Raw genomic sequence first — 22,618 nt, 5'->3', positions numbered from 1 at the left:
AAAAAACTCAGGGTTAACGTATCTTTCCTGAAATTGTTTACCAATCCAGACACAATAAACCTCTGGTCCATTCTTTCAAGTTACAGTTAGTCTGTAATTTGATGAGGTCTTGACCTTGATGAGGTCAGATTAGGGCGTAATAACATTTGCAATCTGAATAATCAGCAAAAGTTATTGTTACTTATAAATCCAACAGCTGGAAGTATCTTACAACTGAAGCCCAACTGTTTGGGATTTTGTATTTATTATTGTTTCTTTTTAATTGAGTAAAGAGACGAGTATGCGGATAGATAACAATCACTGAACGCAGAAAAGCGTGAAGTATCTGAGCCTAGAAATTGCATTTTAAGGAAATATTGATACCTTGGTACCGGTGTTGTTCCAATTTCCAATCTGCTTTTAGAAATTGAAACATTCGAAACAAAATTGAAGATCAAGACAGCATTCTTACTGAGTGAAATAACAAGACCTCCGGTGCCAAGGCCATCTACAGTATTGTAGCAGCTGTGGCCCATGAGTCACAGTTGCGTAGCAACAAATGTAATTATATCTCGCAGGTAATAAATGTATATGCTCCCGTATCGCGTTTGCAGACGCGTTATGATTATTGCAGGTTATTATTTGTGAGATCAACAAGCAATAAGAGATTTCCTATCGTAGAGATTAGCTATCGTAGCACTAAAAAATGAACGATAAATCATTCTACTTTTACCATGACAAATAAAAAATGAAAAAAATTCATTTGTTAACTAAACTTACAAAATATGGCACGAATGAGTTCACAAATCTGTTCATACTGCACTTAACGAGATGTAGTTTGTTGTGATGCCCAGTATTCTGCTCATCGGTACGGATGATGGAACAATAGATCTCTGCTTCTCGTTTTCTAATAGTGCGTTCCCGAATTCCACTATTGAATAATGGCATTTAGATTTAGCATCAATAGTGATATTAAATCACTATTAAATATTTCACTATCATGCACAATATGAGGAAAAAACGTTTTTTTTTTTTAAACTACTGGAAATTTAAAAACGTTACCAGAGCTTTTCTGCCCCGTTCCACGATTCCAACATCTAGGAAAAAATTTTCGAGTTTGTATCTCTTATCACTTCGGAGCTATAGACTACTGGTCGCTTGACCAGTGTCAGAGTTGTGTTGCTCCGCAACACAACTCTGACACGCTAATGGTTGGCAATAGAAGCCTCGAGAATCCTTCCTACTTCAGGTCATCTATGAAGAAGTTCTGTCTAGGGAAAGAAAAATTGTTTGAAGAGTTGAATACTTCTATGCTCTGTCTGCGAGGTTTATCTCATTTAAGCGGCACTGCTGAAGAGAATTTCTCAGAACTAAATAGTCTGACAACAACAGTTCTTGAAGCATTAGAAATAATATATCTACAGGACAAGCGATCAGCCGTTTTCGTGGAATGTACCAAAACATTATGCCTGTTTTAAGAAAGATAAATTAAAAAAAAACTTTCCGAAAAATAAGTTTTTCTAAGAAAAGTAAAGGCCATTTTAAACTTAAGCTCAGGAGATACAAATACCTGTCAAACTCAAAACGACCAGAAATCAAACAGTTCGTGGTAACGAACTGTATCAAACAGTTCGTGGTAACGAACTGTAAGTAAGGAGCGATCCGGCTCAATGGTAACCGAAACTGTAGAAAACGGAATTTTGATACCAATAGATACATCAAAAGAATCAGATTTTAATGCTGATTTGAAATAAATCAGTTCCATCAAGTTCAGTCCTACCTATCAAAAGTTATGCGCCTCAGAAAATTTGGATGATTTTTGAAAAAAGGGGGAAAGACCCCCTGAAAGTTATAGAACCCTAATGAAAATCACACCATCATATTCAGCGTATCAGAGAACCCTACTGCGGAGGTTCCAAGCTCCTATCTACAAAAATGTGGAATTTTGTATTTTTTGCCAGAAGAAAGATCCCGGATGCGTGTTTATTTGTTTGTTGTTTTTTTTTTTTCCCAGGGGTGATCGCATTGACCCAGTGGTCCTAGAATATCTCGGGAGGGCTCATTCGAACGGAAATTAAAAGTTCTAGTGCCCTTTTTAAGTGACCAAAAATGGAGGGCAACTAGGCTCCCTCCCACGCTCATTTCTTCCCCAAAGTCTCCTGATCAAAATTTTTAGATAGCCATTTGGTCAGCATGGTTGAAAATATTATAAATATGTCTGTTAGGACGACTTAATCCCCCTAAGTCCCCAGGGGGAGGGCTGAAAGTTATGAACTTTACCCAATGTTAACATATAGTATTGGTTATTGGGAAGTATACATACGTTTTCAAAGGGGATTTTTTCTGGTAGTGGGGGGAGTGGATCAGGGGTTATGTGGGAGGATCTTACCATGAAGGAAGTTTTCATGGGAGAAGAGACATTGCTATGAAGGGGTGCCGGATTTCCCAGCATTATTTAAATAAAGATCAGAAATAATATACAAAAAAAACAAGTTTTTTAACTGAAAGAAAGGAGCAACATCAAAACTTAAAAGGACAGAAAACATTACATGATTATGATTGGGTTCATCCCCTAGTCAATACCTAAGCCAAAGATTATTTAGTACTTTCATAAGAGCTATTTATTCTAATTAACGGCATTTGTGATTAAGGGGTCATTTTTAAAGAATTGGAACAAAATTCGAACTTTCGCTTAAAGAGCAAGGTATTGACTAGGGGGCGAACCCTCTAATATACGTATTAAAAATATAAGAATATAGAGGTTCGTTGCGTAAGTTGATTCGTAAGTAACGTATACTTATTACTAATAAAAATGTTTGTAAATAAAATTAAACAGGTTTTGAGAAACCCATTTAACCAAATAAAAGTAAAATTCAAATTCAATTTTTTTTTTTATTATTCATGTACGGTGAGTCAAAATCAAAACAAGCATTAATTCAAAAACGTTCAAAAATTAAATTAACAAAAAACAGTTTTTTTAACTGAAAGTAAGGAACGACGTTAAAACTTAAAACGAACATAAATTATTCCGTATATGAAAGGGGCTGTCCCCTCCTCAACGCCTCGCTCTTTACGCTAAAGTTTGACTTTCTCACAACTCTATTTTATTTTAAACAATGAATAACTTTAGCGTAAAGAGTGAGGCGTTGAGGAGGGGACAGCCCCTTTCATATACGGAATAAATTCTGTTCATTTTAAGTTTTAACGTCGTTCCTTACTTTCAGTTAAAAAAAACTTGTTTTTTTTATTCAATTACTACTAGAGAATAAATGAAACCCAAAACGAACAGAATTTAAACAATTCATCATTGCAAAAAACATACAACAAGTAATAATGTTAACGTATAAATAGATCTTAAAATGAGTAGTGCATAGATTGATTATGAAAATCAAGTTTAAAACGAAAACAAATATTCTGATATTGAAGTATAAATGAAACTTAAATCGAACAGAAATTAAATAAACAATCACTGCGAACAAAAATACAATATATATTAATGTAAATGAATAAATAAATCTTCAAACGAGTGAAACTTAATTTGAATATGCAAATCAAGCTTGAATTGAATAAAAATAACTACAAACAAGAGTTTGGGTATCGCCTCAATGCAGAAGCCTAAAACCTACTGCTTCATTGGCGCCTTACTGAAAACTATATGAGTCTTGAACAGTCTTGGAAAGTATAAACAAAATCAAATTGAATATTAGATATACAATGATATTAATTGTTGAAAGATCCATCAGTTCAATTTTTTTTTTCACTGTAATTTTTATTTTCATTTTCAATGCTGAAAGAACTGGAAAAGAATAATTTGTAATATACGAGTAATTCGTTTTCAGTGGCGCGCCAATGACGCAGAAGGGTTTAGGTTTTTATAGTTAAAGAAGGGGGCATTATCCAAATTTTGTTTGTAGTGAAACTATATTTGTCTTGACCAATCTTGAAAAGAACTAATAAATTAAACTGAATATTTGATGTATAATGATATTAATTGCTGAAAGCTCATCAGTTCAAATCTTTACTGTAATTTTAATATTTATTTTGAATATTAAGTACAAAAGAAAACATTCGTAATATTATTCGTTTTCAGTAAAGCGCCAATGACGCAGCAGATTTTAGGCTTCTGCATTGAGACGAAACCCAAACTCTTGTTTGTAGTTATTTTTATTCAATTCAAACTTGATTTGCATATTCAAGTTAAATTTCACTCGTTTTAAGATTTATTTATTCATTTACATTAATATATATATTGTATGTTTGTTTGCATTGACTGTTATTTAATTTCTGTTCGTTTTAGTTTTATTTATAATTCAATAGCAAACTATTTTTTTTCGTTTTAAGCTTGATTTTCATATTCAATCTAAACATTACTCGCTTTAAGATCTATTTATTCATTTATATTATTACTTGTTGTATTTTGCAATGATTGTTTATTTAATTTCTGTTCGTTTTGGGTTTCATTTATTCTTTAATAGTAATTTCTGGTCGTGTTGAGTTTGAATTTTTACAGGTATTTGTATATGCTGAGGTTAAGTTTAAAATGGCCTTTACTTTTCTTTGAAAAACATATTTTTAGGAAATTTTTTTTTTAATTAATTTTTGTTCGTTCTTGATTGCAAAAAGTTTCAAGTTTTTATGACATGGGGTGAGGGGGTTGCTTACTGTCCGATTATTCTTGACTTTAAAAAACGGATCTAGAAATTCAATTTAAATCGAATGAGGCTTTTTTCAAAGTCTATACGATTACCTCTTTGATAAAAACCTTATATATGAACAATAGACAGCTTGCATAACTTGTGGACAGCAATTGGCAACAATGAATGGATTGAAAAAATAGCTCCAATAAGGGTGTTTTAATCATTTCCCTTGCTGACAAAAAGGGATCACGACTGTTCGAAATTGACCTTAATAGGATTTTGTGTACCAAAGCAATTTTGCATCTATCACAGAGTATATATTTCAACCTTATAATTGTATAATTATAATAGATTTACTATGTGTTCTTCCCATACAAAACTTTACCTTATTAAAGTCTTTGGGGCGGGTCTTTTTCAGTTTTCTATTGTCTAAAACTTAGTAACATAAGAAAATTAATTTAAAGAACTAAATTTATTTATTAATTTATATTAATATCTATTGTATGTTTGTTTGCATTGATTGTTTATTTAATGATTGTCTGATTGTATATATGCCCCCTGGGCATAACTTACAACGCCTACCCCCAGGCCTTGGTGGGCTTTGTCGACACCTGAGTTTTTTGTTATCAGAACTGTGAACTATTTTTAACAAAATGTCTATCTCAAAATTTTTATCTGATGCATTTAGGGCGTAGAGAAGGGGAGGGGGGGGGGGCTAGTTACCCTCCAATCTCTTTTCACTCTTAAAAAGTGAACAAGAACTTTCAATTTCCAACCAAATGAGCCCTCTCTAAAGTTTTTACGAGCATCCCTTCCATAAGAAATAACGGGAAGGATTCGGAGAATCATTAAATTACAACCCTTGCCCTGAGGGCTGTGGGGGAGTTGTCATCCTCAAAGACCTAGTTTCAACAACTTAAAACTACGTTTAATAAAATGGCTATCTCAAAATTTTGATTGGATGTGTTTGGGGAAAAGGCGGGCGTGAGAGGGGGGTTAGTTACCCTCCAATCACTTTTGACTATTGAAACGAGCGCTAGCCCTTTGAATTTCCAATCGAATGAGCCTTTTTTGAAGTTTCTACGACACCGCCTTCTATGGAAACCTTATATGCCCCCAGGGTATAACTTAAAACCCTTGCCTTGGGGGATGTGGGGGAGTGTCCTCCTCAACAACATGTTTTCTATGAAAATCAAAAATCAAAAATCAAATCTGAAAATCAACTACGCTGAACAAAATGGCGATCTCAAAATTTTGATTGTATGTGTTTGGGGGAATAATGGGCGTGGGGGAGGGACTAGTTGCCCTCCAATCACTTTAGACTATTAAAAAGGGCACTAGCCCTTTGAATTTCCAATCGAATGAGCCTTTTTTGAAGTTTCTACGACAACGCCTTCTATAAAAACCTTATATTCCCCCAGGGCATATCTTAAAACCCTTGCCCTAAGGGTTGTGGGGGAGTGTCCCTCTCAAAAACATATCTTATATCTGGAAATCAACTACGCTGAACAAAATGGATATCTAAACATTTGGTTGGGATGTATTGGGGGGACGGAGGGGTGGGGGGGGGGGGCTAGTTGCCCTCCAATCACTTTCGACTATTAAAAAGGGCACTAGCCCTTTGTATTTCCAATCGAAGGAGCCTGCTTTGAAGTTTCTACGACAACGCCTTCTATAAAAACCTTATATGCCCCCAGGGCATAACTTAAAACCCTTGCCCTGAGAGTTGTGGGGGAGTGTCCTCCTCAAAAACATATTTTCTATCTGAAAATCAACTACGCTGAACAAAATGGCTATCTCAAAATTTTGATTGTATGTGTTTGGGGGAATGGTGGGCGTGGGGGAGGGGCTAGTTTCCCTCCAATCACTTTTTACTATTAAAAATGGCACTAGCCCTTTGAATTTACAATCGAATGAGCCTTTTTTAAAGTTTCTATGACAACGCCTTCTATTAAAGCCTTATGTGCCCCCCGGGCATAACTTAAAACCCTTGCCCTGCGGGTTATGGGGGAGTATCCCCCTCAAAAACATATCTTATATCTGGAAATCAACTACGCTAAACAAAATGGCTATCTCAAAATTGTGATTGGATATGTTGGGGGGAATGATGGGGATGGGGGGGGGCTAGTTGCCCTCCAACCACTTTCAACTATTAAAAAGGGCACAAGCCCTTTGAATTTCCAATCGAATGAGCCTTTTTTGAAGTTTGTACGACACCTCCTTCTATAAAAACCTTATATGCCGCCAGGGCATAACTTAAAACCCGTGCCCTGAGGGTTGTGGGCGAGTGTCCTCCTCAAAAATATATTTTCTATCTGCAAATCAACTACGCTGAATAAAATGGCTATCTAAAAATTTTGATTGGATATGTTTGGGGAAATGATAGGTGTGGGGGGGGGGGCTAGTTACCCTCCAATCCCTTTCGACTATTAAAAAGGGCACTATCCCTTTGAATTTCCAATCGAATGAGCCTTTTTTGAATTTTCTGAGACAACACCTTCTATAAAAACCTTATATGCCCCCAGGGCATAACTTAAAACTCTTGCCCTGAGGGTTGTGTGGGAGTTTCCTCCTCAAAAACATATTTTCTATCTGGAAATCAACTACGCTGAACAAAATGTCTATCACAAAATTTTGATTGGATGTGTTTGGGGAAATGATGGGCGTGGAGGGGGGGGGGGCTATTTGCCAACCAATCACTTTTGACTATTAAAAAGGGCACCATCCGTTTGAATTTCACATTAACTATGCATGTCTTGAAGTTTCCGCGACAAATCCTACTTTAAAAACTTAATATTTCCCTGAGGCATAACTTAAAACTCTTTCCCTGAGGCTTGTGGGGGAGTGTCCTACTAAAAAATATATTTTCTATTTGGAAATCAACTACGCTGAAAAAAATGGCTATCTCAAAATTTTGATTGGATGTGTTTGGGGGAGTGATAGGTGTGGGGGGGGGGCTAGTTTCCCTCCAATCCCTTTCGACTATTAAAAAGGGCACTATCCCTTTGAATTTCCAATCGAATGAGCCTTTTTTGAAGTTTCTACGACAACACCTTCTATAAAAACCTTATATGCCGCCATTGCATAATTTAAAACCCTTGCCCTGAGGGTTTTGGGGGAGTGTCTTCCTCAAAAACATATTTTCTATCTGGAAATCAACTACGCTGAACAAAATGGTTATCTCAAAATTCTGATTGGATGTGTTTGGGGAAATAATGGTCATGGAGGAGGGGGGCTAGTTGCCCTCCAATCACTTTCGACTATTAAAAAGGGCACTAGCCGTTTGAATTTGCAATCGAAATAGCTTTTTTTGAAGTTTTACGACAACACCTTCTATAAAAACCTTATTTATCCCCAGGGCACAACTTAAAACTCTTGTCCTGAAGTTTTTAGGGGAATGACCTCCTCAAAAACACATTTTCTATCTGGAAATCAACTACGCTAAACAAAATGGCAATCTCAAAATTTTTATTGGATGTGTTTGAGGGGGGGGGGGCTAGTTGCCCTCCAATCATTTTCGACTATTAAATAGGGCATTAGAACTCTCGATTTCCAATCGAATGAGCCCCCTTTGAAGTTTCTGCGACGACCCCTTCCATATGAAGTAACTCTGGGAAAAAATAATAATAAATAAATAATAAAACATTGGAGCCGTATGGCCTTTACAATAGGCAACGCTATAGCGTTGCCTCTGATAGAAAATGATTTTCAAGAAAAGCAAAGAAGTTCCACACCCAGCAGAAAAAGAAAAGGACATTTTGTCTTAGGATTAGGTCGTGACATTTCCAAGTGTGACAAAACCATAAAGTCTTTTTTCAACATCATCCAAGTAATTTGGTGACGAGTAGGGATCATTTCAGACCTGTTTTTGTGAAATTAGAGTCATGCATATAGACTACACAGCGATGTTACATTGACCATACCTGTCAATAAAGACGAAAAGTAAGATTCTACTTCAAACATCTCTATTTTTATCCTTTTTTGTGCATAATTCCTACTTCTAATTTCATTTCCCGAATACTATTTTTTTAGCCAAAATCACCCTTTTTCTTATCTTTTTTTACCCTATGATGCTTTGGTTACTTTGCAACCTTGAAGAAATGACATACTGAGATGGAGGAAGAGAAACATGCAAACACCGGACTTCAAAGAATCCTAAATCACACAATCTCAGATTTAACTGAATAAGCGGAGTTAACAACATGAAATTTATAACGACTATAACTTACTTTAATCGATTATAGACTAGAACTTCGGCAATTTCTCGGCCAAGTTTAGAGTACTGGGTTTCAGCAAACAAAAGAATCTTGGCGTCCAATCGAAGACGACCTGGAGATACATGGTCATTAGGTACGTGTCGTTGTTCACTTTGGATTCGACGTCCTGAGGCAGACAACGATGGACACATCATCAATGGCTGAGGTGGTGGAAGTCTCCTAAAAGAGGCAGATCAAGTGAGTGTGTTTATAAACCCTTATTCTATACCAACATTAGTTACTAGAATACAGGCACACAGAGAATGGGAGTCCTCTGAACTTGGTTCCAGAGAGCCCCCTGTCGAGAAATTGAGGCCTAAAATGTTACTTTTTTTAGTTTTCGGACAGCAGAACAAAACAAGTGTAGAGTGGATTGCAACTGCAACTTACTATTGTCAACAACAACTTTTCCATGTCTGTCAAAGAGACCTCTCATAGAAATTTTGATCCAAATGTATTTTTAAGTTTCAGGTGCCCCTCCCCTCATACAAATATACAATGACTCCTTTCTCGCAGAATTGTTACTCCCGCCATTTTTTCCCTATTTGTGGTTTTGCTCAGTGCAACGGAACTTGAAAACTTTGAATGCTATAAAGTTTTTTTTTTTATAAAATACAATTTAAACAAAGCAATGTTGCTTTGGACTAATTTCATGAGATATTCGCCTCAGGAGACCGCAAACCATACGATCTAAAATTGTTTCTGACTTTAGTGCAGAGGAAAGGTTATACTAATTGAGAAATTTTTTTTTTCTGAATATGCTAAATGTAAAATACTGCTTTTTAATCTTAAAGAAAATGTTAGCCCTTTTACAACCCTGAAACTAATATTTTTAGATGCGAACCAGCGACCCAAAGTGTCGCAGCATCCAACCATGAAAGAACTTCCACATGCTTTCCTGACAAGATTAATCCCGTAGCCCCGTATACCATGATGCTCAGCTAGATAAAGGCGAACCGTAAGATGCATTATTTTTATTGATTTAAAATAAAGTCAACAGCTTATTGTTATTGCCACTGTTGTACTGATTAGTTAATGAGAAATCACTTGGTTAGAAGAAATCACTACACGTCTCATTGTTTACTGTTACAGTATGAAACACGGGTTATGCCAACTTTTTTCGTAAATATACTAAGTTCCAACTATAATAGTTCAAATCTTGAATTTTAAATTTGATACTTTTTATTCATTGTAGTGTGCGGACGAGCAAGCTCAAAGAGCTGAATCAGGTGGAGAAGAAATGACACGTCAAATCTTTTCTGTGTCAAGATATATATAGTCTGGTGTTTGCTGTTTTTTAGGTTAAACAGAAGCAATGTGATTTCGCTGTATTTGTTTTAAATGACTGTAATTTTAGGGCAGAATTCATGTCAACACACTGAAGGCTCAGAAAGCTTTTTCTCTTATATTTATATTATTTTTTGTCGAAAAAGGAAATATTTGATTAATTAGAATGAAAAAAGGAAACAAATACCGTATAACTTAAGTAAACATAGGTAAATAGGTGAGTGAGAGGTTGATAGTAGTATTACCTCCATGAATACGACCAGGCACATATGAAATTAGCGTTTTCGGTTCGCTGTGTCACACATCCTGTAATTTTAATACTTCTGGCAGCTATCCTTGACTCAATGGATATGAGCAAGAACACTAGATGTATTTTTTCACACTAGAAAAGTATAGTTTAGAGAGATAACTGTGCAGTAAATTTGTTTTCAACTGATCTTTGAGAAACGCATTCATTCTTGAAATGAGTAGTTTAACATTATTGGAAGCTGACAGAGTGGACAACAATGATATGAAGACAAGAGTCCCAAGAGTTGCAATAAAATTTGCAAGGAGTCGCCGACTACCTTTTGAGTGGGATGAAATGTTTGGCAGATATATAAAACATATCTGCCAAACAGAGCAGATTCAATCTGCCAAACAGAGCATACCCTGTATTCATTGAGCAGATTCAAGCTAGAAGAACAATTGTGCTTTGCAGCAGAGGTGAACATAGTGCACATGCTACCATACATGTCTGAAATTGTGAATGTCGACATTCACCAGTGAACGTACGAAATACTTTTCTTTTTCCTGGATTTAGTCAGCGTTGCCAGTCAACTTTTTCAGTTTAATGTAAGGTTTGAAGATGACAGGTTAGGCTAGATTAGGTTTGGTTAATTTAGGCTTTTAACCCATTTCTGATATTTATAGCCAAATTTAACCTAACATAGATTAACATAACCTAATCTAACTTTAGCTTTTACCATCATAGCTTGCGTAAGAACTTAAAAAGCTGACTCGCAAAGCTAATTGAATCCAAATAGAGAAAAAGGAATTTCAGACATTCACCAGTGGATGTAGACGTTAACCAGATTTCGGACACATATACCTAGACTACAGGGTGAATTGAATGCAATATTGATGTATATTGAAGTCAATGAGTTGGGTCATCTTGTGAAAAAGGAGTGAAGTATTTGCTATTCTATTATCATAATTTCAAATAAAGACGTTTGTATATCATGAGTTTTTTTCTAGATAAATATTTTTGTTGGTTATCACTCGCTTACTCCTCCCCCATATCTCTCTAGGGAGCCAATAGGTGATTGCCTTAAGCAGGTATTCAGTGTAAAAGAATATTTTTCTTGGGGAGCAAGTTAGTTTGTAAACAGCAATGTGAAAGTCAATATTGAAAAGAAAATGTTCCACATATGTCCTCTGTGTCTGTACACACTGGGTAGCTGGTCCTGCGAGAACTCGACGATTGCAGATGAATATGATGAGAAATTTAGATTACGCACTCCATGTGAGCTACATAGAGGATATGCAGTTCAAATTAAAGATTGTAATTCCGGTCTTGAGGACGTTTGTGACTCTCATACCGGAGGAATCCAATACCCCAATTGTGATTAGTGTCAACAGTGGGGAAATACTTATCTGGATATGATTACAGAAATCCTTACACGGAATTTTAGTTTATTTTTAAGAGACTGGGATCGTCATGCTTTTCAGTTATTTTGGGGGGAATAATCTGGCCTAAGCTTTAACTGTTGGAACAACAAGAGGGTTCTTATGTCATCGTTGTGAAGACAATGGGTATTATGACTATAAGCCTACAGATTTTTATTTGGCTGTTACAGGGAGCAATTATTCAGTGGAAAATTTAGTGTGTGATATTGCATCAAATAAGCAAATAAAAACCCATGAATTTCATAATATGAATGAAAAAAGTATCACTGACTATACACAGAGACATAATAAGAATGAAGCTACTCTGTATTGTAGGAAATGTTATCCTGACTTTTCGCTACATTTCAATACAAGGTGACCTACGACCGCTAGTTGTTGTCGACGACGTCTACGATGAGCGCTCACATGTAGAAGAAGAAATCTAAACAAAATCCATTCAAGGAAACGAAAAGCCTTTTCTGTGTTTATATTTATTAATAAAGAAATTTATGAACATTATTAGTACACTTTATTCTTAGGCACTGATATCAACATTTTACAAATAGGAAAGTGTATTTTCAACTATGAAGTCATTCAGACAAGGGTTGCCCGCTTAAATGCTGAGAAATTCTTTGTGGGTACAGCAACGACATCGGAAAAGAAAATACAATAGTGCATGGAACCCACAGCTTTTGGCCGACAAATCTTGCACCCTTTTAGCTGTTGTGATGCTCTGGAATTTTGAGATGCTTCTTTTTGTCAATTTCTTTTTGTTATTTTTGTCAAGTGGGCTCGTCGAAGCCCACTTTGAAGCATAAGTAGTTTTTCATCGTCGGCACTATTCTCATCATCAATAAATTGCTGAGATTGTCCTCAAAGCATTCTACTGATAAAAGAACGAGCTCTCTTGGGGTAAACTTGTAGGGTTTAGCCATTTTTTTTTTAAACTAATAAAGAACACTGTTTAAAAGTGCTGCAATTATTGGTAGTAAAAGTGTAAAGAAGCTTCCACCTGCTTGGAGAAAACGCTTTCTTTTGAGTTTAAGACCTCTCCCACCCCTCTTAACTGCTAGGACACACACAATGGATCGATGTGGCGTTGTTTGTTGCTTAACTACTTCTGACATTTGGACATTTTCTACGTCTAAATTTAAACAGAGCTCTGGTGTGAGATTAATAAATTCACTGTAGACACTCTTGAGTATGGCCTTCCTAGGTGTTGGTTTTGAATTGCCTAGGAAGGAAAACAAATGTCAATTTTGGTTCCATTGCAACTGAACAGCCGTGTAGCTGAACCCCAAGCAACTGAACCACTGTAACTGCACTACCGTGTAACTGAACTATTGTGCAACTGAACCCTCGTGCAACTGGGCCCCATTTAAACTGAGCCCTCCTGCAACTCAACCCCCGTGCAACTGAAATTTATTTAACTAAACCCCTCGTGCAACTGGACCACCGTGCAACTGAACCACCATGCAACTAAGCCGCCGTGCAACTGAACCACCGTGCAACAGAACACTCCTATAACTGACCTCTCGTGCAACTCAACCACCGTACTTACATTGGGTAAAACACAAGTTATAATCTTTACATGTTCAACCTTGTTGGAATTGCCTGCTTTTTAAAGTCATCATATAAATGACTGTTAAGATGATTAGCAAAAAAGCTGTGTTTTGTTGTCACAAAAACAAAGAAAATCGGACGTCATAAACTCCTAAAACCGGATTTATTTATCCTCTTTATGTCTGTTAATGGGGGTTCCCTTTGCCCTATCACTGTTTACGGGTCTAGGCGTTTAATCCCCCCTCCCATGGAAAACCCTCCCCTGGAAAATACCCCCACGCGGAAAATGTGGTTTTCCAAATTGGAATATTTTATTTGGGTTCTGTTATTTTTTTAATTTAGCTGACATGTGCTAAGGAAAGTGAAAAAGAGGAATTTATGTGTAAATCTTTCCCCCCCCCCCTCCATGCAAAAATGTTCTTCTCATAGAAAATCTTTCAGAAACTCCCTCCCCCTTTTCAGAAAACTTCCATGAGAAAAATGTCTGTATGTCTCCGAATAACAAACACTATTTGTAAGCAATGGAGAAATTAAAAACATTAAAAAGGTACTTAAACTTCTGCAATGGGGTTCTCTGATTGTTTTGTAGCAAGGGAGAGAGGGATATACCTCGAAGGGTGCATTTTAATGCCAAGACATCCCAACTCTCATTGAGCCTTCGTATAAATACCGAATTAGCTCTTGAGCAGAGACGAGAGGAGGATGGAGGTAGAACTCAGTTATAATCACCAGGCAGTTCTAGTCTTTTTTGATAAGTAGAAAGTGATTGGATACCAACTAACCGCAAGGGGTATTTTTCGGGGGAAATTGTCCACGGCAAGGCATTTTCCAGGGGGGAGGGTATTTTCCGCGAGGTGGTATTTTCAACAGGAGGTGTTTTTCCTTATGACTGGTTGCCCTCCAACCACTTTTTACTTTTAAAAAGGGCACTAAAACTTTTAATTTCCAATTGAATAATAAAACGTGATTTACAAAAAACCCCACAGTCCTCAGAGCAAGGGCTGTAGGTTATTGCAAGTTACTCATTGTTATAATTTAAAGATTTTATTCAATGGGAAATTGAAATTTCAAGTTCAATTTTGAAGAATCAAAGAGAATCAGAGGACAATCAGCCTCTTTCTCTTAACTGCCATTTCCCCTCAAATGCATCCGATAAAAATTAAAAAAAAGGTTTTTCAGATTAGTCTAAGGGTCAAATAACCATGCCTCTGGTGTTAACAACCCCACGAGCAGCTCCTGGAGCAAGGACTGTAAGTTAAGCTAGTTTTTCAATGTTTATGGAAAAGATTTTTGTATGAACTTGGGGGGGGGGGTGCTTATTCGATTGGAAATCAAAAGTTCCAGTGCACATTTTAAGAGTTAAAAGTGATCAAAGAGCTTCCACTCACACCCTCTTTTTCTCAAATATATCCGATCGATAATTTTGAGATGACCATTTCATTTAAAACAGACCAAAGGTTAAATAACTATGCCTCCAGGGTTCAGAACCCAATCACAATCAAAAGATATTCTTTCCTTTATTGGTTATGAAAAGGAAATACCAGCAATATCTACAATGGCTGATGGTATCAGCCGTCACATCGTTCGGCAAAGGTTTAGGAGCATCTTCATCAAAATCAAGAGGTACTTCGAGCATCCAGTTTCACAAGACGACGTATCTGCAATGTGTCAAAAACAGCTGAGGGTGTAAACCTGAGAGTATGAAGTTTTAACTTTCTGGGCATGTTGAAGGAATGTTGAAAAAAGATTGGAGTGCAACCAGTCCCCCTCCCATATCTTTTTTAGCTGCAATCTCGTCAAAGACATCTGATTAAAATTCGTTATCTAGATTCACAAAGGTCAAATATTTTAAACACATATGTTTATTACTTAACGTCCAGAAAGGTCTGATTCATATGAAAAAAAAAATAAAATAAGCTTTAATGGTTTATGGCATCAGATGTTTTTTTTTTGCAAAAGAAAAACCAAGATTTTTTTATGAATGATCTTGACAGGCGTTTATATCGTGACTTTAAGAAACAAACAATTCCAACAAGGTTGAACATGATAACATTCTAACTTATGGTTTTACCCAATGATATTGCCTAATATTTTTATAATACTGAAAAACTGAGTTCAGTGGCTCAGTTGCACGATGGTTCAATTACACAAGGGTTCAGTTGCACGGGGTTCAGTTACACGGGGGTTTAGTTGCACGAGGGTTTTAGTTAAATGCAGTTCAGTTGCCTGGAGGTCCAGTTACACGAGGGTTCAGTCATACAGGGGTTCAGTTGCACACACACCGTCAATTTTCATGTAGTCTTTTCATTAATATGATGTCAACTAGGGACCTCTTTTATGGTTCACTGGAAGAAATATGGTTACTTCAGTGTCAAAAATGTCGGTAACTGCAAGAAAATCATTAGCTATATTCTGATTGAGATCCAGCAGAATGTGGCCATGGTTTACTTGGTGCCTGATTGTATGCTGAAAGAAGGAATTTAGGAACACCGGGATAGATCTGTTTAGAGTTATGAGGGAGCTCGAATCTTGAACGACAACAGTAGAAATGATAAAAGAAAAACTAGACTAAACAGCTAAAGCAAACAAGAAGATAATATAAAGAGATGAAAAAACACTACGGAGCTGCTTGAAACTTTTTCAAAACAGCTAATACAGTTCTTCAGAAGTGTTCTTTGTTTTGTCTCTTTTTTTCTTTTATAGCGGAGACTTTTTCAATCGCTTTATGGTACTTTCTTGCACCTTCAGCTGTTTAGTCTTATTTTATTTCCGTTGCTAAAGGCTTGAAGATGTTAAGGTGAAAAACACCTGCAACCTATTAAATAGCAAACCACGGCCCATAGTAACCGAAAGTTTAAAAGCGCGTTTTCAAAAAAAAAACGTATAGTGAGAAAAATTGTCATTTACTGCTAAATTAGTAGAAGGGCCTTAATGAGTCCCACGAGAACAATACCCCTTCGAATCCCGATCCGGACACTTTTTAAAAAAACTCCCACGAGAACCACGTGGTTAATGGTCCTAATATGGGCATAGCCTCCCTAGGGAGAAAGATTGCGTAATCGGTCAATAACCTAAATTGATTGCGTAATCAAAGTGTGTCAACAACAACAACATCGACCTTGACATTCGCTGAGAGCGTGCACTTACAACAACAACAACATCGACCTTGGAACACCTGTGCTGTCGACCTCAATTCACCTATCGTGAATCAATAATTCCCCTTAGAAACAACAAATTAATTCCCCTTTCTTGACAAATCAATCAACCAATGACATGATCTGTCAGACATTAAAAATTTTCGCCTAGAAACATTTCTCCAGTAATAGATCCAAGTCATTAATGTCTTTGCCTCGGGACCAGTTCTACTGGTCGAACTCCAAAAGATATTAATAACCACAGGCCATGGAAACAGTTCTCCAAGAAACATCTTAGCGATGAATTGTTTTCGCGCGCGAAAAGGTTTCTTATTAATTTGAAATGCGTTAGCGCAGAGATGCCAATAACAAAGGAATACGCTGAATTTACGTTTAGGGATTATTTGGGCGAAACCGTTTTAGACAGGTTATGGAACTATTTCGGCGAAACAGATAGAGACATTTTAAAAGAAGATTTTGGAAGAGGTTTTGAGTGTGGTCGTAATAATACACAAGTTTCAATTGAACAGTGTTGTGAGGTCCTCTACCCCAACCCCAAAGGGTTCCAATCCTCCTACCCCAACCCCGAAGGAAGCCCCCGGTCCTCAAAGGCCCCCCAAGCTCCCAAAGGGCCACCGGCTCCCCCAAAGGCCCACCCAGACCCCCAAAGGCCATCCCCGGGCCCCCAAAGGCCCATCGAGCCCCCAAAGGACCAACGGGTTCCCAAAGGCCCTCCACCGGTCCCCAAATGTCCCCAGGCCCCCAACTGTCCCCCCGGACCCCCAAAGGCCCTCCCTGTGCCCCAAAGGCCCTCCCTGTACCCCCAAAGGCCCTCCCTGTACCCCCAAAGGCCCTCCCCCGGCCCCCAAAGGTCCCCCGGACCAGAGAAGCGCCGCCGGGATGCGCCGTGGGCCAGGAAAGCGCCGCAGGATGTGCCGCAGGGACGCGGGTCAGGAAAGCGCCACGGGGAATGCGCCGCGGGGAGGCACCACAGGAAAGTGCTGCAGGATGTGCCGCAGGGATGCGCCGCAAAAAGTAAACTAAAAAGTAAAAATTTAGAAATTTTATCCCCCAAACGCCCTCCTCAAACCCCCAAAGGCCCTCCCTTGGTCCTCAAAGGTCCCTCGCGCGCCCCCAGGGCCAACCGGCCCCCACGGGTCCCCCCGACCCCCAAAGGTCCACCCCCCGACCCCAAAGCTCCACTGGGCTCCCCAAGGCCCTCACCCGGTCCCCAAAGGTCCCCCGGGCTCCCAAAAGACCCCTCAATCCTCAAGGGCCCCCGGATCCCCACACGCCCTCCCTGGGCCCCAAAGGTCCTCCCCCGGTCCCCATACATGCACACAAAAACTTACACACACACAAAAACTTACACACACACACACAAAAACTTACACACACACACGAAAACTTACAAAAAACACACCAAAACTTACACACACACTCCAAAACTTACACACACACACACAAACACTTACTCACACACACACACACACAAAAACTTACACATGCACACGAAAACTTACATGCAGACAAAAACTTACATGGACACAAAAACTTACACACACACACACACACACGAAAACACACACACACACCAAAAAACTAACACACACACAAAAACACACACACACACACACACACAAGAAAAAAAAAAAAAAAACTCAAAAACAACATTAAGACAGATAAAACCAAACACTCACACACACACACACAAAAACTTACACACACACACACACACAAAACTTACACACACACACGAACAAAAAAACCGAAAAGAAAAAAAATACACACACAAAAACTAAAACAAACACACACCCACAAACACAAAATAATAAAAACAAACACAAACAAAAAACTTACACACAAAAACTTACAGACACAAACACACACACAAACTTACACACACAAACACAAAACTTACATCCACACACAAAAGCTTAGACACACAAAAACTTACACACACACACACAAAACTTAGACCCACACGCAAAAACTTACATGAACACAAAAACCTACATGCACACAAAAGATTACACAAACAAAAAAACATACACACACTCACAAAAAATTACAGACACACACAAAAACTTACATACACACACACATGAAAACTTACACACACACACCAAAACTTACACACACACACAAAAACTTACACACACACAAACTTACACAAACACACACACACACAAAAACTTACACATGCACACGAAAACTTACATGCACACAAAAACTTACATTCACAAAAAAACTTACACACACATACACACACACACAAAACTAAAACACACAAACACACGAAAACTTACACACACACACGAAAACTTACACACACACACAAAAACTTACACACAAACAAACACAAAGACAAAAACACTTAAAAAATAACACAAAAAACTCACACACAAACGCACAAAAACTTACACACACACACACACACAAAAAATACACACACACACACGAAAAATTACACACACACGCCAAAAATTACACTCACACACACACACACACACAAACTTACACATGCACACGAAAACTTACATGCACACAAAAACTTACATGCACACAAAAACTTCACACACACACACACACACACAAAAATTACACACACACACACACTAAAACTGAAACACAAATGCAAAAAATTACACACACACAAAAACTTACAAAAAACCAAAAAAAAAAACAAAAATACAAATGAAAACTCAAAGATCTCACACACACACGCGACAAATCATACACACACACACACTAAAAAATCATACACACACACACGAATAATTACACACACACGCAAGAACATCCACACACAAAAAAATCAAAAAGCAAACGAACACAAACACAAACAAAAACTAACACAAACAAACACACGCCAAAACTAACACACCCACACAAACAAACACAAAAAAACACACACAAACACACACAAAAACTTACAAATTCACACTAACACAAAAATTAAAAAAAAAAATAAAATGAAAACATAATAAACAAAAGAACAAACACAACACAAAACTTCCACTAACACACTATAACACTTTAACTCACACACACACGAAAAATCATACACACACACAAAAACTTACACACACACACACACATACAAAAAAACAAAAAAATCAACACAAAAAAAACTCACACACACACTCACAAAAACTTACACACACACACACTCACAAAACTTACACACACACACACCAAAACTAACACACACACGCCAAAAAAAAAACAAACACAAACACAAAAACAAACACAAAAAAAAACAAACACACAAAAACTAACACACACAAAAACTCACACACACACACACACAAACACATAAACTTACAAAAACACAAAAAAAACTTATATCCACACTCAATATCTTAGACTCAAAAAAACTTACACACACACACAAAAACTAACACCCAAACTCAAAAACTAACATGCACACAAGAACATAAATGAACACACACACTAAAACAAGCAAAAAAACATACACACACGCACAAAAACACACACACACACACACAAAACTTACACACAAACACACGAAAAATAACAAACACACGAAAAAAATTACACAAACACACAAAAACTCACACATACACACACCCAAACAACAAATTACACATTTACTCGCAATAATAAATTCAAAAAAAAAATTATAGACAAACACACTTTAAATTACACACACACACGAAAAATCATTCACACACAAAAGCTTAGAAACACAAAAACTTACACACACACACACACACAAAAACTAAAACCAACACGAACACTCTAACAAAAAAACACACAAAAAAATAAACACAAAAAAACTTAAAAAAAATCACCCACACAAACTGATACACACACACACACACAAAAACTTACACACACACTCGAAAACAATCGCACACACAAAAACTTACACACACGCACAAACAATTACACACACACACACACAAAAAATTACACACACACACACACGAAAACCAACTCACACACAAGAAAACTTACACACACACACTCCAAAACTAACACACACACAAACAATTACACACACACACACACACACACAAAAAAAAACCTACATATGCACACGAAAACTTAACGAATTAGAACCAAGGGAACGTATTTTCGTCGTATTTTGCTTATTTTCGTTGGAAAAAAACACTGAAAAACCATATTAAGAGCTATATTTTTGAGTTTTTCAATGAAAATACCATTTTCGTACCTAGCCCTGACCCCCCTAATTAAAGGATATGACTTAAAACCATGGGAACGTAATTTCAACGTATTTTGCTTATTTTCGTTAGAAAAAAACACTTTTCGAGTAAAAGTAAAGAGCTATCAGACTAAACCAAAGATATGATGAAATAATAACGAATAATTGTTCAAACTTACATTTTTTTTAATATCTCTGATACAAACTTTTACAGTGTTGAAAAATAGTGAAAACGAAAAGGACTAAAAAACATTGCAAAAAATTTATAGGCAGGAAAAATGCATACATTTGATTAATTCGTATGGGGTTGGGTGCCTGAATGACCAACTCGTGCATGTTGGAGGGTGGAGGGACCAGTGTCCTTAGATTCTTGTACAAACTGGGCTGCGACTTTGACAGACAGCGTCGGTCTTGACTAGTCAATATGAAGGTTGGATTGACCAGTTGATTTAGGGGGATTCGGCCAGTGATCATACTGCACAACTGTTGCCTTCGCAGGGGGCGCATTATTGGCCCTCGCTCTCTTAGTGGGTGGCGGTGACAGACATTCTTCATAATTGGCCTTAAAAAGAAGAGAAAAAAGTTAGTATTAATATAATTTTGCCCCTTTTCACAGAAGGAAAAATGAAGAATTCATACACATTTTCAACTAGCTAAGGGTTTTAAATATGAGCGATTCTGTCGCGAAAACACACAAAAGTTAGAAAAAATACAAAATATTCCTTTATTACCTCTACAAAACGGCTAAAAATGAAGAATTCATACACATTTTCAACTAGCTGAGGGTAAGTGTTTTAAATATTGAGCCATTCTGTTGCGAAAACACACAAAAGTTAGAAAAAATACAAAATATTCCTTTATTACCTCTACAAAACGGCTAAAAATGAAGAATTCATACAAATTTTCAACTAGCTAAGGGTAAGTGTTTTAAATATGAGCCATTCTGTTGCGAAAACACACAAAAGTTAGAAAAAAATACAAAATATTCCTTTATTACCTCTACAAAACGGCTAAAAATCAAGAATTCATACACATTTTCAAATAGCTAATGGTAAGTGTTTTAAATATGAGCCATTCTATTGCGATAAAAAACAAAATTTAGATTATATGCAATCTGTTCATCTTTTACCTCCTCGTATCGTCTAAAAATTAAGAATTCTTACAAATTTTCAACTAGCTAAAGGGTAAATGTTTTAAATATGGTCCATTCTAATGCGAAAAAACAAAAAAGTAAGAAAAAATGCAAAAAGTTAATTTATTACCTCTGCAATACGCCAAAAAATTTATAATTCATACACATTTTTAACTAGCTAAGGGTAAGTGTTTTAAATATGAGCCATTCTGTTGCGAAAACACACAAAAGTTAGAAAAAATACAACCTGACCCCCCCTAATTGAAGGAAATGAATTAGAACCATGGGATTGTATTTTCATCGTATTTTGCATTTCCCACAAGAGGACACTTTTCGAGTAAAAGTAAAGAGCTACCAGACTAAACCAAAGATATGATGAAATAATAACGAATAATTGTTCAAACTTAAATTTTCTGTATTACGGGAATGGTTTATTTTTGATCCATTATATCTACCAAAGATACAATACATGAGTTAAACTAAGAGGTTTCAATTTCAGGAAAAAATTACAGTTTGACAGAATTTGACAATTTACCACATTTAAAGTTTTGTTTAGTTTCAAAATGTTTTCTGTCACTCATCTTCTTTTAGTCATTCACAAACAATACTAAAGAAAACCACTTACCACGCTTTATTGATTTTAAATTATTAAGAAGGCTATTATTTCATTGAAATATACATTTTACATTTTTAATTATCATGCTTTAGATAAGTATCTTGTCCTTTTGGTGTAAATTGCAGCTGAAGGCTTATTTCATCATATTTTGCTTATTTTCGTTGGAAAACACACT

At 36.8% G+C, this 22,618-nt stretch overlaps 1 protein-coding gene across 3 annotated transcripts in view; it reads right to left on the bottom strand.

The window, feature by feature from the left end:
• The window catches only part of sfl (N-deacetylase and N-sulfotransferase sfl), a 126,186-nt gene that overhangs the window by 78,903 nt on the left and 24,665 nt on the right, over positions 1–22,618 (bottom strand). For all 3 annotated transcript variants that reach the window (XM_089089562.1, XM_089089561.1, XM_089089560.1), the window contains exon 3: positions 8,846–9,052. In XM_089089562.1, the coding sequence (XP_088945688.1) occupies positions 8,846–9,052 (207 nt within the window). The remainder of the gene's footprint in view (positions 1–8,845; positions 9,053–22,618) is intronic.

The sequence above is a fragment of the Artemia sp. Qi Xiang Cuo genome, chromosome 5 (genome assembly GCF_049724085.1).
Source record: "Artemia sp. Qi Xiang Cuo chromosome 5, ASM4972408v1, whole genome shotgun sequence".
Classification (NCBI taxonomy): domain Eukaryota; kingdom Metazoa; phylum Arthropoda; class Branchiopoda; order Anostraca; family Artemiidae; genus Artemia; species Artemia sp. Qi Xiang Cuo.
The sequence above is the reverse complement of the archived record's forward strand: the minus strand, read 5'-3'. Positions and strand labels throughout refer to the sequence as shown.